Source organism: Triturus cristatus, chromosome 5_1 (genome assembly GCF_964204655.1).
Source record: "Triturus cristatus chromosome 5_1, aTriCri1.1, whole genome shotgun sequence".
In the NCBI taxonomy this organism is placed as follows: Eukaryota; Metazoa; Chordata; class Amphibia; order Caudata; family Salamandridae; genus Triturus; species Triturus cristatus.
In genome coordinates, this window is record NC_140587.1 from 149,031,900 (window position 1) to 149,050,232 (window position 18,333).

General features: G+C 48.4%; 1 protein-coding gene across 1 annotated transcript in view; it reads right to left on the reverse strand.

Moving 5' to 3' along the window:
• The window catches only part of CYC1 (cytochrome c1), a 157,217-nt gene that overhangs the window by 97,276 nt on the left and 41,608 nt on the right, over positions 1 to 18,333 (reverse strand). Inside the window, exon 3 of the mRNA XM_085604680.1 lies at positions 4,540 to 4,666. Coding sequence (XP_085460806.1) covers positions 4,540 to 4,666 — 127 coding nt within the window. The remainder of the gene's footprint in view (positions 1 to 4,539; positions 4,667 to 18,333) is intronic.

Consider the following 18,333-nt stretch of genomic DNA (forward strand, 5'->3'; position numbering starts at 1 on the left):
ACGGAACAACTGAAGTTCCTAACATCCTATCTTTGTTTTTAACTTGATCAGTGGCATCATAAAATAAAAATAACTTTTTGGATAAACCTCGATATCATTTTTTGTCCTTATTAATACTGGACCCCATTCTCAGTATCTGCAAAACAATTCCTTTGCAAGAGCAACCCGGTGATGAAGCTTGCCATCATTGTTGGGTGAGGGTCTAGCTTCCTATAATAATTTAAACTTGAAGCACATGTGTGAGAAGTTGGCCTGATATATGAGGTCACTACTTCTAGTGTACACCCTGTATCAGTCCAAACAACCCTTATGGTGATTGGCTGTAAAGTCAACCTTATAGACCAGCTATCCTAGTGGTAGCATGGACAAGAGCAGTCTTAGGCTAAACTCTGAATGGCATGTGAAGCCAGCTGTTATACCATATGTAATCCCTTGAATACCAAATGAAACGACACCACAACAGATGTATATAAAAATAGAATGTATTTATTCTAGTCAAACCCTCAGCACTCTGAGATTCGAGGGAAGTACAACACAGTCTTATTTAAGCATACATTAAGTCACACAGGTAAGTAATACAGATAGGCCCTAGGGGCCACGCAAACCATATACTAAGTAAGTGGTATAAGAACCACTGTCACGAACACAGGATAGGCCTAGGGAATCGCTGGGGCTACACTATACTACCAAAGGTTAGGAAGTGGGAGGCCCACGGGATTCAGGTGCAGAGTGGAAACACTCACGCGTAATGCGTAAAAGTCGATAGAAATGTAAGTTATTAGAAATTAACAGTCTTAGGACACTTCTGGTATAGCTAGGAAGTCGAGACTCGGAAACTAGACCCTTGGATAGTCAATACCCTTGTGAGCACCGAAATGCTCAAGTTACCTAGCCCACGGGCTGTGGGTGCATAGGTGTGAACTTGTGTCGGGTTTTGTCGTTGACTCCTATGGATGCCTGAAGGAAAGTTGCTGACAGGCAGTCAGTGAAGAGTGTCCGGTGGATCCCAAGGATGGGATCAAGAAAGAAGGAACCTGCAAGCAGAAGGGACAGAGTCTAGGTCACCAGCCAAGAGCCGGGAAGGAACCAGGCGATGTCGTGAAGATGCAGGTGAAGAGGTGAAGCTTGTCGCAGCAGCCACGGGTACCAGGAGGCGTCGAGGACGACCAGGACCAGGAGGTGAGCTGTCCCACGAAGGCTCTTGCTGTCTGCGGCGTCGAAGTCGAGTCAGGACCCAACAAGCCTTGGCAAGCGGAACCCACGCAGGATGGAGGACTTGCTTCTGGTGCAGACCAGGAAGGTCTGGGGTGCTTCTCTTTCACAGAGGAGCGGGTGCCAGTCTGGAGGAGCCGGACCAGCAAGGTGAAAACAAAGGTTAGTCGTCAGAGGTCACTAGCCAACAGGCCAGCAACCGGACAACACGTCGAGCAACTCGGGTGCAGAAGGGCCCCACGCAGGACACGTGAAGTGTGGGGAGCTGATCTTCTTTGCAGATGGTGCTCGGGATGGGGGCTTCTCAATTCCCAAAGCATAGCCTCAAGGGAGCCTCGGAAGTCGCGCTAGTCAGGTACTAGCCACCTTTCCCAAGTCGCCGGTCCCACGTCCCTCGTCGCCTCCACGGGTCTCAGCTTCGCTGGAGATGTGGATCTGGGTCAGAGGTGTCTGGAAGTCTCGGCGCTGGTCAGTCTCTGCAGTCGTCCCTCGTAGGATCAGTCGCAAAGCAAAGCAGCGGTCGCTGGATGGTGCCTGGTTGGCCAGGGTGGTCACTCCTTGGCCACAAGGGAGATTTCTTCAGTCTTCTTCCTGAGGTCGAATGTCGAAGGTCCAGAGTTTCTGTACAAGTTGCAGATTCAGGTTAATCTAATTTTAGCAGGGCTCAGCTACCTACTGATATACTGGGCTAGTGGGCCGGGCTACCTGCAAGGTCCCTCCTATGGGTGGGACCAGGAAGGGGGGTGGCTACACCCCCTTTCCTTTGTCCAGTTTCGCGCCAGAGCTGGGGCCTGGAGTGCCCCAGCGCCGGTTTGAACTGGACTATGCATGGGACACCTTGTGTGCCCCAGGCATGTCTCATTCCTTTCAGCCCTCCCTGCCCCAATACACTAAAGTCAGTCTGGGGAGGTGCTAGCACCTCCCCAAGCAGGAAACCTATTGTCCAGGCCTCCCTGGCTGGGAGTGCTCCCAGCTGCAGGAGGTCAGACTCGTGTCTGTGGCAGCAGCATCCATTTTGTGATGCTGAGGCTTTGGTCAGAGTTAAACAGTAAAGTAGGATTTTAACACGTCTCTCCCTCTAGAAGGGAGGAATAATATCCTCATCACCAGAAATGGTATGGGGGTATTATTCCAAAGTGTTAGACACCTTACACGACATGTTTTGATAAAGACAAACCATAGTTACCATAACCGTTTAAGATTATAAGGTACTTTAAGAGTATATGGTAGGCTATATCATAGAACAGCTATAAGGACATGGTTCCGAAAGCTGCAGACAGGCTCAGCTCATGCTAGAGCACCATCTCGCATGTTACCAAGCACTCTGCCTCCAGGATTGTTAAGGCCTGCCATAGGAGTGGCTCACAGGTACACGTCTATTTTAAGGGTAGATATAGGTATACTATATCTAAGCAAGGGGTGATTACACGACCTTGCCCCATCTGAGTGATCAGCCAGTTGTGTCCAATTGGAAGGCCAGGCCAGGGGTGGCATAATACATGCTGCAGCCCCTGGGAGGCCTAGGGTACACCTATGCCCTGGATACCTAGGGTACACTGTACAGGGTCCAATAAGGTGATCCTTACCAATTGGGTATGTACCTAGGGTACATGAGTCCATTTTAAAGAGCAGACAGCCTTCCCCCAAGTCCAGTTTGAAGGAAAACAGCAGCCAAGCAGAGGTTTAACTTCTGGTTAAAGAAGTTTATTCTACGTTGATCTGTAGTTCCCTTCCCCCAACCTGGTCACCCTTCTGGTTCTAAATGCAGTTCTAGCAGAGTAGTGAAATACATACACCCTTCTGTTACTCCAATAAAAAAGTGGGGCATTTAGCTCTACTAGGACAGATTTCAAAGCCCAGAGTCTCACTTAAACTACATATAATATGTACAGATATTAGAGTGCTTTAATGACTACAAAAACAAAAGTACATGAAGCATCTCAAGTGGTCGCGTATGATTAGAGAGTTCACACAAAGGAAAATAGGACAGTTGAGAAAAACGTTAGACGGCAGGACAGCACAGCTTTATAAAACCATGCAGGAAGATTTTGTCCCAATACAGGTAAGCAATCAACAAAGTATCACGCTCAGAGTTCAGATTTGAGAATGAAGCCCTACCAATTGTCGGATGTCACTGGCAACTGACTGATAAAGCCTACTCATACACTATGTGCTTCTAACTGGACAATCACTGAAAGAGATTTTGTACATGGTTATAGGTGGAGGCTGATCAATTGCATTCTTGGGGACTGATTGACAAAGCAGCACTCTTTACAGGGGGCTGGAGGGTGACCAATGGATAAAGCACTGCCCTTTCTAGCAGATGTCTTCAAGCAAATAACAATGGTACGACCCTTCCAAGATATTAGATGACAAACATTCTGACTGCACTTTTATCACCTGTTCTCCTTGGAATCAAAGGCATGGGTGTGCCAAGCTAGTATATTCATGCATTTGTCACCTGTGTCTGCAAGGAACTAGCTCTTCACTTTCTTTACCACCCACACCTTTTGCTGAGCTAAAATTAACCAAACTCCATTTGCGTCTATGTAATTGTCAAATGCTTACCACTATGCATTAGCTCCGATCAATATTATGCTCTCAAACATACTAATCAATGTTAATAACATTCATACTTTAGGCTGTTTTAATATTGCAGCGTTGCTGCTCATAAAACCCCTTCCTTAAACTAGATCAACTCTGGATGCAACGTTGGCTGAGCACCATGGAAAACATAATGACCATGCAATCGATTGTTTCACAATGTAGTCCAACATAATGTCGCACAAAGTCCCACACACACCAAACAGAAAAAAATGGAGGCTCACAATGACCAAATAAATGTTAATCATTTATGTCCTCTCGGACTAAAATGATTATCTCTCAGTAAAAATCCATCATCATTGGGCTGCTCTTCTTCACACAAGTCTACGTAGATTGCCAGTATACTCAAAGTTAATCTTTGCTACTAGAGTCAGCAGTTAGACACCTCTGAACCCAATACAAAACAAAATGTGCCTTATGCTGATTCACACAATGTGGAGGTCCAGAAACCACTGCAGATGAAGGTATGCTGGAATACCTTACGCTCTCAAATGTAATTGCAGCGCCAATGTATATGTTTTAGAGCAGTGCTCAGAAGTTCGCACATAAAACACATTTTACTCCACGCATGTGTGCTGCCGCCTGCAACTAAACCCACAAGAAGGGGCGCGACAAGATCACACAAGCTGCAACAGTATGCTATACAAATATCAAGTAACAATAAAAACAAAGTTTCCAGCACACACTTCAACTACTGAACAGAAATCAACAGGCAGCTCTTACCTCCTCTGCTAAAGCCTTTGCTTCCGCTTCTGTGTGACTGACTCCCACCAGATTTCGGAAGGCCAGGTATTCCATGCTGTGGCAGGCAGCACACACCTGTTTGTATACCTGGTAACCACGACGAACACTGCAATAGAAGGAGAAGCAGACAGAGTTGTCTATTATAGAGAAAAAAAACTAAAATAACGCAGATGTGAAGTTCAGTCTGATTTCCTTTATGAGAGTGAACGTAAAGAATACAATTGCGTAAATCAAGAAGGCATGCGATAGCTCAATGCAGACAAAAAAAATACCTGAACATAAAATATCATGCCATCCATGGCACTTGTGGACGGACAACCCCATCCGCCTGCACTTCACCTCCTTTGGTCAGCTTGCCCTGCGCTGATGTAACAGCCTGCTCATCAACTGGAGAATTACCTCTGGCTTTGAAAGCAGTCCTGATAGTTTTAGTTTCAGTCTCTGCAACTTCTTCCCATCTCATCCTACACAAAGCTTGGTGATACTACATATGGGAAATCATATCATTCATTAGCATAGGGCATCAGCGCAAGGATTTGTATTCCAGTCAAACAAAGAAACATTCCAGCAAAGTGACTGGTCTAGGCAGAGGTTTTAATCTACTTGCTGCTCATTACCGAACGGACAGCTGGTGGAAGGTATTGCTTGATTAGACAGTGTAGGTGCAATAAAGGCCGGTCTGGACTTTGAAAAGAGGAAAGCACAGGTGACGGACATGGGTGTTGTTTAGAGTAATGGGGCCTTATCAATCAAAACTCAACCCTGCAATTCATATCCCAACACATTTACAAAATCAGATCGGTAGGAGAAATGCCATAGTGCATGTCTACTCACAGTATGCGTAATTGAGCACAAATTAAAGATGGAAGAGTGGCAGTTCGAAACAGGAGGTAAGGAATGCAGAGCAGTCAGACAGCACAGAAGTGGACTTAGGGTTGTAAAATGGTGAACTTAAGGTCAAGAAAACAGTAGTGTTCAAACATTTGGCAAGCCTTTATACTGAACATGAAAAGCAGTTAGAAAACAAATCTAACTGTAGCAGCAACATCTGCTAGCTTCCTCCGACAGGATTCATGCAAGAACTCACTTCACATATAGATGATTTAGTAAGTGGTGTATGTATCAGGGTCAACTTGCATCATATAAACGAATGAAAAACCCAAAGAGTGAGGGGTGACTGACAGTGAGTGCCATGGAATACAGAAAGCGGTTGAAAACCTTCAACAAAACCAAAGAATGACTGTTGCACATTTCTGCTGTTCAGTAACGAAGCTTAACAGAAGCAAGCAGCAAAAGACGGATTTAAGCAAAAAGGACTTGGAAATTCACTATGCAAAAGGGAATTTACATGGATAACAAGGGCAGCTTTAACATACTCAAAATGGATAACAAGACAAGGATAGTCATCCATAAGAAAATCGCTTACTGCTGCAGGCAGAAAAATACAAGCATTGGCATAGCCAATAGGTCTTGCCTTTAGGGCGTTATAAGTGTTTTGACAGAGCTAAGGGCTTTGTTAACGTTTTAAATGTGTATTGTATAGTATTGCGAATTTTGTGCAGCATGTTTAAAAGTTATAATTAAAAAAAAAAAAAGGGTTAACACCATTTCTGGCACCTTATATGGAACCTAAAAAAACATACAAAGCATCGTAGGTTAGGTTTGCTCTATAAGCGTCGGTATTAATAATTAAGTGCCTTGGTGAGTCCCGGAAACCACCAGCTCAAATTAACCGCTGTAGGTTACAAAATATAAAAAGCATAATAACACCATCACAGTCTATAAATAAAAGCTATATCAGAAATGCGTTTTACTTGTGCATGTTATAAAAGCCAAAGAGCATGTAAAACATAGCGCACAACAACAATCGCAGTTTATAAATGAAAAATGTATCAGAAATGAGTTTTACTTGTGCGTGTTAATATATCTTTAAATGGTGCTTATTAAAAGCACTCCAAAACCTTTGGGTCCAGTTTGCACTGTAAGCGAAGGTGTTGACAATTAAATGCAGTGGGGTGTGCAGGAAAACACCAGCTCAAATTAGCAATACAATTGAAAAAAATAAATAAATAAAAGGAACAGATTAGGAGAAGCAAATGTCATTGGGGAACGCTATCGTGTAACAGGCAAAGATGCAGACTTTAGAGCTGGGGAACAAAGTTCGAGTCTTGGCGTCGGATCAACAACCTGTGATCCTGGGCCAATCACTTAATTTCCATGTTTGTACCAAAATTTCTTATGCCTTAACCCCTTCAGTGCCCGCCCCTTTCCCCGCCCTGTGCCGGCCGTTTCATTAGCGGGCGGGGTTTATGACGAGCTGGTCTCGTCATGGGCACAGCGCAACCGCGGCCCATGACGAGACCAGCTCGTCACGGGCATTGAAGAGGTTAAGTGGTATTTATGAAAATAACAGTGTTTTTCCATAAAGTAATATGTCCTTAAGCAATACTTATAAAAAGCACTCCAAAAACGCTGGGTCCAGTTAATGCTATAAGTGCCAGTGTTTATAATTAAGTACTGTGGTGAGTTCCGGAAAGCACCAGCTCTAATTAAGCACTACTATAGAAAAAGTAACAGATTAGGAGAGGCAAATGCCATTAGGCGAAAGCTATAATATAGCACTGAAAGGTGCCGACTTCGGAGCTAGGGAACAAAGTTTGAGTTTTGGCATTGGCCCAATATCCTGTGATCTTGGGCAATTCCCTTAGTCTCCACTTTTGTACCAGAAAATAATATGCCCTTAAGTTACGATCATAAAAAGAATTCCAATATTTGTAGGTCCAGTTTGCTGTAGAAGTGCCAGTGTTATTTAAATGCTGTGGTGAGTCCTGGAATCCACCGGCTCAAAAAAGGCACAGGCGGTTACAAAATCAAAGCACCATTTTAAACAACGTAAAAAATAAGAATATCAAGATTTAAAAATAATAAGTATCTCAAAATCCCGAACTCTGACTGGCGCTGCCTCAGCCCCGTCAGCCTTTCAGAAGCAATGTCCTGATTTGCCTAGACCCTCTGTACCCACCGACAACTTTCACTGTGATTTCAAGATCCATCAGTGAACGATGGGCTTATTAAGAAATAGAAAATATGAGTGACAGGAGAGCAAAGGGGGAGGAAAGGTGATCTCAGAGGATGAAGACTCGAGATTTTATGCGGAAGGGAAAGGAGTAACATAAGCTTAGAGGTAATATAGGAAAGGCTAGGAGAAGCAACAGCATAATTACTGAGGATGGACAGAGGGGAGCGCGACTGACCGATCATGGCAGCAGACCAGATGAAAAGGGAACACTGGATGGTTATTTTTGGGGAGTGATAAAGGACGGAGTAAGATTGACCGAGAATGGAAGGGAGTGAGACTGTTCAGTCTGTAGTAATACGCGGTCAAAGGAAACTGAGCACAAGTGACTGGTGAGCATTACAGATTGCATGAAGGAGGAGTAAGACAGTGTCACATCATTCATTCACGCAGCACAAGCAGCTGGAGTGACTGATCACTACTCCAAAGTGCACAAAAAAACAGACTAAGCACCAGATTGCGAAAAACACTGATGGGGAGGAAAGTAACCGATATTTACCAAGTAATAACTGCCAAAGTCATTTCAACGGCATGCGGATCAGGGTAGCACACACTGTACAAACACCAAACACACTGCAGCAAGGTGGGAACAAAAGCATTTGAGACCAGCGCGGTCGCATAAGTGAAAGCGATCGTAACATGATCCAAAACAGATGGCACCCTGTGCTCTCCCGCGAGCTGGATGCCGTGGGAGGAAACATTTACTGGAAAAGGTGGGACATGCATCCGCCTTTGACCAATTGCGTGCTTTCATTTTTGAAAGCCACACGCAAAGGCAAATACAATGTGTGGAAAATCGAAACACGCATGAGTTTTCAGAAAAGCTGGAGTGATTCCAAGAGGCCCTCTCCTAGCGCATGCGCGCTGCGCTAGGCTCGACCTAAAAAACGACCGCACTGGATTAATTAATACACATTCTGTTGAGAATATCAATAGCCAAGCTAAAAGTTTAAGAAGGAGAATAAAATCCAGTTAATGAATTAAAATGGGATATTTTTCCAATCTTTATACATCCAATACAGCCCCAGATTCTATGCTTTTAAGGAAATATATGTAAGGTGCAGTAGTGAAACAAATGCAGCAAATAACAGTCCAGCCCAAACTACAACGCCAGATCCTCCCTGACCCAGAACGCAAGTAGCCTAGGACCGGTTTCGCCTTAATGGTATGCCCGGATTTGGGCACTGTGCACACTGTCACTGGAACCCAGCTATACCTGGCTGGCTGATGATCACTAAATAGGGCAAACCCAGACCTAGGTTACTTGTGTACCGGTTCCGGGAACACCAGGCTGGACTGTTCCAACTGGAGCAGGGTCAAAACTGATTTGCACATAGCTGGGCCCAAACTGAGGTGGCTTGAGGTGCAAAAATGATGGACTGGGATGTGGCACGAGTAATTGTCAGTGGCTGAGAAAAATTCAAGCATTACATCCATCACTTTTTGTATACTTCAGTACCACACAATTCCAGTACCAGCTTGAACCGCTGAGTATGCAACATCAGACTGCATATGGCGCTGGTCTGGTGCACTTATGTCAATCCCTTCCATTTTTAAATACCCAATTAAAGCGTACGGAGAGGAAACAAGAAATCTAATTAAAAGGGTCTATAACATCAGGGATATCATTGTATACCTTGAAATCTTATTAACTGCACTAACTAATAAGGGGGGAGGGGGGGGGGGGGGGGGGAAGGATTCTGCGGGATAATCTGGTTAATGAATAGAAACAACGTTCTTCTGAGGGATAGTTCTTCCTGCCAATTCCTCACTATTAAAAGAAGTTGTAAAGTAAAACCTAAAAGGAGGTGGGAATAAGTAGCGTTGTTTAACCAAGGACAGTAAGCAACACAGCACTTGCAAAGTACGTATCAATGTGACTGAGCTGTAAGGCAGTATTATTTTGCAAGGAAATCCAAGTGGCCACCAGCTAATATCAGCCACTGTAAGACCTGTAGTAAAAGCAGCAAAACCTGCCATGGCTGATCGCTGGACAGCCTTGCTTGGCCCAGGGAGAACAAAATTGTATGCAAAGATAACCCAACATGAGAGTGTTCATTTGGTTACTGATTTGCCTTTTTTGGCTTCAGCAATGCCCACAAAGGGTTGATTATCCACACTGTCCTGTCTCATATGGTCCATCTATTAAGAAAAAACATGATGGCTTTCAGACTGCCCATTTGGAAGGAAGTTATCTTTTGGCAAAACGTTTGGGAAGATACAAAGCACTAGCTTGCGGGGGTGGGGGGAGCAGTTGCTGGAGGGTGGACTGACAGGGCCTACAGTTTGCTGGCTTGAGGTCCCCAAGTGACTGCCTTCAAGAAGAAATAGTCTTTAGAGTAAACAGGAGAACTGAGAAAACTGGTTCAACCTGCAGTGTCATCAGAAATGTTAACGCCACATTTAAATCCCACTGTGGAACAATAAAGGGTATAGTGAACAGAAGTATAACCAGCCTTTCAGAAACCCCATAACTAAGGATGATTGATCAGGAAGACAAAGAGTACAGCAAACATCCTTTCACAGTGGCAACTGATAGAACTTACTGAGCAAATGAAAGCACACAGCGCAGCCGTTTATCCCGTCGCACACAAAGAAACAAATCTGTATCAGAGACTGACAAAGACTAACTTGATATCAGGTTTTCGACCAGCCAGGATAGCATCTGCTACCTTTGGTGACAAGCAAAAGGTTCCATGCATACCGACGAAGCATTTGAGAACTGGTGTGGAAGAACCAAAAATCTCACTGAAAAAGTAAATCTGTTCTGAGTGGGAGACCAAGAAGGTGATCAATGTGGACTTCCAGCAAAGAGTTTTTCAAATTTTCCTCTGCGAATCTACTGCCCGATTTGGTGTGATTGATGCTCTATTTTATCGCTGCTGCGATACAGGGAACAAATAAAAAGCAGTGCTTGTAATCAGCTGAACCTCTAGAAGCGCCCCAGGGAACCATTTGAAGGGAAAAGTGCAGGGCACAGAATAGAGAACAATTCCTGGTCAAGGCAGTGGCAAAGAACCCACACGGGACATCATCTGAAGATGATCATGCCTGTCACTTTGGGAAGAACAACCATTTTCACATTGAGGGTGCCTACTAGATGGACGCAAATGGGAAAATGCCCCTTTGCAGAGCCCACCACCAAAGACACAAAGTCTTCCAACACATGGTCAAAGAGCCAACGCCCCATGCCTGTTGAGATAAAGAATGTTTGTGTCATCCTAAAACAATCTGAATGAGGTTCTTTGAAAGAGAAGGGAGAAAAGCCTATGTGCAACACAGACTGCTTACAATGATGCATAGTAATCGCTCTGAAGTGGACCAAAGGCCTTGGTGCTAATAACTCTCCCAGATAGACAGCCCAGCCCATCAGAAGAGGCATATATAACAATGGTGGCCTGCAACTCAGGGCTGAAGTGATTACCCATGGTCAAATTAAAGGGGTAGAACCGCCAATGGAGATCTGGGAGGATAGAATGCAACATCTAAACGAAAGCCAAGAAAAGCTGCCCTGATGTTGAAGTCTGTGTTGTCCCGGGAATCTCTGGAGGGCATATAATTTGCTTTCTGGGGTGTGGTATCAACAGGATGCATTAAGCCACCAGGTTGATGGCTCGCAGAACCGAGATCTGGACCAGATTCAGAAACACTGGAATCATATCTTGAACATCTGGACCAGGTCTCGTATGGGCCCAGGTAAAATCCAGCAGTTCCAGAGGAAGATGTGGCGGATGCAGCTGCTGGTGTCCCTCGATGCAGTTTTCCCACCCAGGCTTGAGAAAGTCTGTGTGGTATGGATCAGCTGGAGGGCTGCAGTTACGATGAAGGTTGTCCCCTAGCGAAGCAAAGAAGCAACGGAATCTTTAGGAGGAGAGGTGGGGGAGGACTGTTTTGCCAGAAGAGGAATAGCACAAGAAACTAGCTGTGGCTGTTTGTTGGAAATACTCCACTCCCACACCGGAAAGGGGTTGGTGGTAACGGGGTCTTTCCAGGACATACACAGTGGTAGCTTGGCTAGAGTGGTCAGGAATCAGGCACCGTGCTAAGCATACGACATACCCATACAATAACCATGCGCGCATCCGTTCCAAAAACGACTACACCGTAAAAATTATGAAAATATCTTTCTTTATCTTCTTTTTCTCTTAGTTGCTGATTAGATAAATAATAACACAATCACAATATACAAGGCTTTTTAAATAGTGCAGGTCAAATAAATACTGGCTTAATGGTTCAATAAATAGGGGTGATCATAAATAATTAAGGCATAAATATAAGTGCAAAACATACAGGCAATTAAATATTCTGAGGCAATAAATACTGCAAACCAATAAATATTGTGCGACAATAAATACTGTGGAATAATAAATACAGTGAAGCAATAAATAGGTTAAATACAATAAATACAGTGCTCTCAATAAATAATTAAAAGCTGACAGTGACACTTCTAGAATCAGATCACATTTAGATTTCTATGGGCTGATTTGGCCCAGGCACAGCTTGTAGTTATGTGGATGGCTTGAGGGTGTCTACTCCCTGGCTTGGACAAGGCGGAGGCCTAAACTGAGGTAGATCAAGGGGGGGGATACTAGAGACCTGGCTCTCTCACTCTACACAACCCCTCTGAATTAGTCTCAGCTCGCCCCTGGCACAGTCAAGCTGGTTCCAGCACCTCTCTAACCCCTAGAGAGGTCTCTTAGGATTCCACAGGGCCTTAGGCGCCCTCTATTCCACTTACTGCCCTTTTTCTGAAGCTCCGACGCCGCTGGAGTCGTGTCGACGCCGTGAGGCGGTTCCGGTTCGATGTCGGCGGCCTCGGCACAATGTCAGTTCTTGACGACGCCGGTAGGCGGTTCCGGTTCGATGTCGGCGGCCTTGGCTCGATCTCGACCTCCGATTCGATGGCGTCGGGCAGTCTTGGCTCGATGTCGACTTCGGGCGGCTCCGGTCCGATGGCGACCTCAGTTTCGATGACGTCGGCCGGCCTTGGCTCGATGTCGACTTCCGGCGGCTCCGGAGGGCGATCCTCACTCCCGACCTCCGGTGCTCCTCTCCTCGGGTTCCGGCGACTCCGGAGTGCGACCTCACTCCCGACCTCCGGTGCTCCTCTCCTCAGGTTCCGGCGACTCCGGAGTGCGATCCTCACTCCCGACCTCCGGCACGCTTCACCTCGGTCTCCGGCGACTCCGGAGGGCGTACTTCACTCCCCCGTCGACGCCGCTCACTCGACCTCGGGTGACTTCCTCCTCGACCTCTGGTACTTCTACGACCTCCGTCGGCGCCCTCTCTCGACCTCTGGCGGCTCCGGGTACGACGTCTGCTTTTCCAGTCAGCGCCGCTTCTCCACCTCGGACTCCGGGTCTCTAGGCTTCTCGACGTCGGACTCCAGGAAAACCAACAATCAGGTCAGGACTTGGCTGTTCTTTGCTTCTAAGGCCTGTTCCTGCTGTCCAGGTCCTTAAGATGGTTTTTCTTGCTTCTTCCCACACAGGGCTCCAGGCTGGGCTCAGTCAGTAGGGACTAGTATCAAGGGTGGGTTTATGGACCCCACTCCAGGCACAAGTTTCCACCCCTGCTGCCTCACTCCTTCCTCCTTCAGGTTTCTGCTGCTCTCTCTTCACCAGTCAGGTGCCAACTGCCAGCTCCAACTGCCAACTCTCTGTCTTAGCTTCCCAACATTCTAAACCGCCTCCAACTGTCACAGGGCTCCAGAATGTTGCAGAAGGTTCTAGTAGGTTCCAGTGGGCTCTGATGATGTCACAGGTGGCCACCATTTTGTGCTCCAGGCCCTCAGACAGGAGTTCCAGGGGTAGATAAAATGGCTCCCTGAATCTGCATCAATACTAAAAAGTCTGGTGGTTCTCAAAAAGGAAAAATACTAACAGGGCTTGAGGCAAAAGTGGGACAAAATAAATAATGGAGAGGAGGGACCACCCAAAGGGCTGACCGGTCTAACACGCGTCCCCCCCCCAGCTGAAAGTGGGGAGAGCTACCCAACCCCTTGGGAGTTCTCATCACTAAGGCGGAAATACCTTGAGAGACCGTCTGCATTGGCGTGGTCCACTCCAGGCCGATGTTCCACCTGAAAGTCCATTCCCTGTAGGGAGATAGACCACCTCAACAACTTGGGATTCTCCCCCTTCATCTGCATCAGCCAACGAAGGGGTCTGTGGTCGGTCTGAACCAGGAAGTGCGAGCCAAACAGGTATGGCCGCAACTTCTTCAGAGCCCATACCACTGCAAAGGCTTCACGCTCTATTGCACTCCACTTCTGTTCCCTGGGAAGTAGTCTCCGGGATAGGAAGACCACGGGTTGATCCAGACCCTCTTCATTGAGTTGCGATAACACTGCCCCAATGCCATGTTCTGATGCATCCGTCTGGACAATGAACTCCTTGGAAAAGTCTGGGGCCCTTAAGACCGGGGTCTCGCACATGGCTTTCTTCAGTCTCACAAAGGCCTGCTGACAAGCCTCCGTCCAGACTACCCGTCGAGGTTGTTTCTTGGACGTGAGCTCCGTGAGGGGGGCTACAATGGTACCGTACCCCTTCACGAAGCGGCGGTAATATCCCGTGAGGCCCAGAAAAGCTCGGACCTCAGTCTGTGTCTTGGGGGGTTCCCAGGCCATGATGGCCTCGATCTTCGCCTGGAGGGGTTGCACCGCTCCCCTACCCACCAAGTGTCCAAGGTACACTACCGACCCCTGCCCGATCTGGCACTTGCTGGCCTTGATCGTCAATCCAGCTTGTCTCAGGGCCTGGAGAACAGCTTGCAGGTGACGCAAGTGATCCTCCCAGCTGTTACTGAAGACGGCTATGTCATCCAGATAAGCAGCAGAGAAACTCTCCATTCCGGTGAGGATCTGGTTTACCAGGCGCTGAAACGTGGCAGGTGCGTTCTTGAGCCCAAAGGGCATCACACAGAACTGGTAGTGGCCATTGGGCGTGGAGAAGGCTGACCTTTCCCTTGCTCCATCAGTCAAAGAGATCTGCCAGTACCCAGAAGTAAGGTCAAAGGTACTCAAATATTGGGCAGCTCCCAGCCGGTCAATCAATTCATCCGCCCTAGGGATCGGATGAGCATCAGTTTTGGTCACTGAATTCAGTCCCCGGTAGTCCACACAGAACCTCAGTTCCGGTTGGGCACCCGGTGGTGCAGCTTTTGGTACTAGTACCACCGGACTGGACCAGGGGCTGCTAGAAGGTTCGATCACTCCTAGCTCCAGCATCTTAGTGACTTCACTGTTAATGCTGGCCTTCACCTTGTCTGACATCCGGTAGATCTTGGACTTCACAGGTGGGCTGTCTCCTGTGTCCACATCATGGACGCACAGGTGAGTCCTACCCGGAACAAGGGAGAACAACGAAGAGTACTGTCCCAGGACCTGGCGGCAGTCCTCCTGCTGTTCAGGAGTTAGAGATGGGGAGAGAATCACTCCCTCCACCGACCCATCCTTCTCTTGAGACGCAAACAAATCTGGGAGAGGCTCGCTTTCCGCGTCCTCTGCTCCGTCAGTCACCATCATCAAGATGACTTCGGGCCTCTCGTGGTGGGGTTTGAGGCGGTTGGCGTGCAGCACCCGTAGGGGCTGACGAGGGGTTTTAAGGTCCACCAAATAGGTAGCCTTACCCTTCTTCTCCAATACCTCAAAGGGTCCTGACCAGCGATCCTGGAGGGCGCTAAGCTCTCCTGGTTCGATCACCCACACCTTCTGGCCAGGCTCCAACTCCACCGGGTGAGCGTTGTGGTCATACCACGCCTTCATTACTGCTTGGCTGGCTTCCAAGTTGTCAGAAGCTTGCTTCCACAACTTAGCCATTTGGCTCCGGAAGGCCAGCATGTAGCTCACCACGTCCTGGGGAAGCTTTCTGGGAGTTCTTTCCCATCCGTCTCTCACCAGGTTGAGAGGTCCACGTACAGGGTGCCCATACAGAAGCTCGAAGGGGCTGACGCCCACTCCCTTCTGTGGCACTTCCCTGTAGGAAAAGAGTAAACAGGGTAGGAGGACGTCCCATTTCCTCCGCAGGCTTTCAGGCAGACTTCTGATCATGCCCTTCAAGGTTTTGTTAAACCTCTCCACCAGACCATTGGTCTGGGGGTGGTAAGGAGTTGTGAACCGGTAGGTCACTCCACACTCCTTCCACATGGCCCGCATGTACGCTGACATGAAGTTGGTCCCCCTGTCGGACACAACTTCCTTGGTAAAACCCACTCGGGTAAAGGTTCCCATCAGGGCCCTAGCCACAACAGGTGCTGTTATGGTCCTCAGAGGTATTGCCTCCGGGTACCGTGTGGCATGATCCACCAGAACCAGGATAAACCTGTGACCAGCTGTAGTAGGTGGATCTAACGGAACCACAATGTCGATGCCCACCCTTTCAAAGGGGGTGCTAACGACAGGAAGTGGTTCCAGGGGAGCTTTCAGCTTCACCCCTGTTTTCCCACTGGCTTGGCACGACACATGTCCGGCAGTAGGTATCGGACGACACTTTCATTTGAGGCCAATAAAAGTGTGGGACAAGACGGGCGAAGGTCTTGTCTTGCCCCAAGTGTCCTGCCAATGGGATCTCGTGAGCCAACTCCAGAAGGAAGGCTCGATAACGTTGAGGGACTACCAAGGCTCGTGACGAGCCGTGTAGGGGTGCCTTGGGTTCACTGTAGAGGAGGCCATCCTCCCAGTAAACACTGTAGTTCCCTTCAGCGTTCCCTGCTGCCTGGGCTTCGGCCTGTCGCCTCAGCCCCTCAAGGGTAGGGCACTCCCTCTGGCCCTGGCAGAATTCCTCCCTGGACGGGCCTCCCTCCACGTGCCACTCGGCCGGGATGGGTAGGTCCTCCAGTTTGGTAACGTCCCCCACCGCAGACTCCTGGTCCACCACCTCCGGTGGCCTATCCGTCCTACGGGGGGTGGACGCCGAGGCAGGCTCCTCCTGTCCCCGGTTCTTCCCTTGACTGGCAGCTTGCTGGGCCTTTGTTCCAGGCTCCAGCCGAAACGAACTCCCTCTCCGGGTAGTCGCGGACCTTGTGCTCACACAGGTCCAGTCAGGTGTACCCAGCATCTCAGTATGAGTCCGGTATTCCACCTCCTTCCAAGCATTGTGCTCCATGTCATTCCCCAGTAGACAATCGACTGGCACGGCAGGGCTTACGGCAACTCGAAGTGAACCTGCAACCCCCCCCCATTCAAAGGGAACCTCAGCCACTGGATAGTGGCCTGTTCTGCCGTCAGCCATCGCGGCTGGGTGGAGTACATCGGGAATTACCTGCTCTGGAGACACCAGTTGACTACGTACCATAGTCATACTGGCTCCTGTGTCTCTCAGAGCCTCCCCTCTTTGGCCGTTGATGGTGACCCACTGCCCATACTTTACGGTATTTGCGGGCACCTGGATCTTAGGAACCATCTCCCGTTCTCCCAGGGACACTAAAGTGACACCCGCCCACTCCCTTCCCTTAGTTAAGGGCATCTCCTCCCCGAGCACTGCACTAGCTACTCCGGGGGTCTTTCCTCCAATGGGAGGGGGTGGTCGTTTCAGGCACTTCGGATCTCCTTCATAGTGTCCAACGCCACCGCACTCGTAGCAATAGACAACCCTTGGCTGCTGACTCTGGCCAGGATTAGGGTTTCTGGGTGGGTTAGCCCTAGGGGTGAATCCGGTTCCCTTTCCTTGGAAATTATTTTGGGGGCCTTTGGAGAACTCCTTTTTCTTTTCCCCTCCCTCTTTCTTCTGGGGGGCGCCCTGTCCGGCCTTTTGAGTATCCCCTCCGGTCCCCCTTGTGGACACCCGGGTACTAGCCCAAATGTCCGCCTCCTCAGCAAGCTTCCGGGGACTGGTCAGCTTGCTATCCACCAGGTGTTGACGCAGTTCAGGGAAACATTTCTCGAGCAGGTGTTCCTTCAGTACTAGATCAAACAACCCCTCGTAGTTCCTCACTTCACTGCCCTGAATCCAACCCTCTAGTGCCTTCTTTGCATAGTCCAGGAAGTCCACCCAATTCTGTGTGCCCAGTTTGTGACTACCCCTGAACTTCTGTCTGTACTTTTCGGGTGTTAGTCCAAACTTTCTTATGAGCGCCAGTTTCATGGTGGGGTAGTGGGTCTGCTCATCCTCCTCGAGGGCCAATAATGCATCCCTACCAGCTGGAGGCATGTACTTGTACAATCCCCTCCCCAGTACTTCTCTGGAACCCCATGGGCCCTTAACAAGACCTCATAGGCCGCTAGCCACTTGGCGATATCGTCACCCACCCCATAGCTAGCTACTATGTCCTTTGGCAGGTAGGGTTTGGGTTCCCTGGTGTACTCTCGTTCTTCGCTGCCACCGTTAGGTACAGGGTGTGCCCCGATTCTCAGGATCTGAAGATCTATCTCTTTCAGCCTTATCTCATGAGCCATCCTCTGTTCCTCCTTCTCTTTCTCCAGCCTTGCTAAGTCCCATGTGAGCTGCCTTTTCTCCCTCCGGTCTGTTAACTCCACTTCAGACAAGCCACCGCTAGAGGCACTGCTGCCCTTCCTGGAAAGTGTCCTGGGCCCCGCTAACAGGTTCCCCACCTCAGGTTGGTACAAACCAGCTCCCTCACTGTCGGGCTCTCTATCCCTGTCCTCCTCAGCCTTGCTTTCTCGGCGTGCCTCCCCCCAAGCCCTTAAGCTGGTTTGGAGTGCACCCTTCTTTGCTCCTGGGGGACAATACACCCCCTCC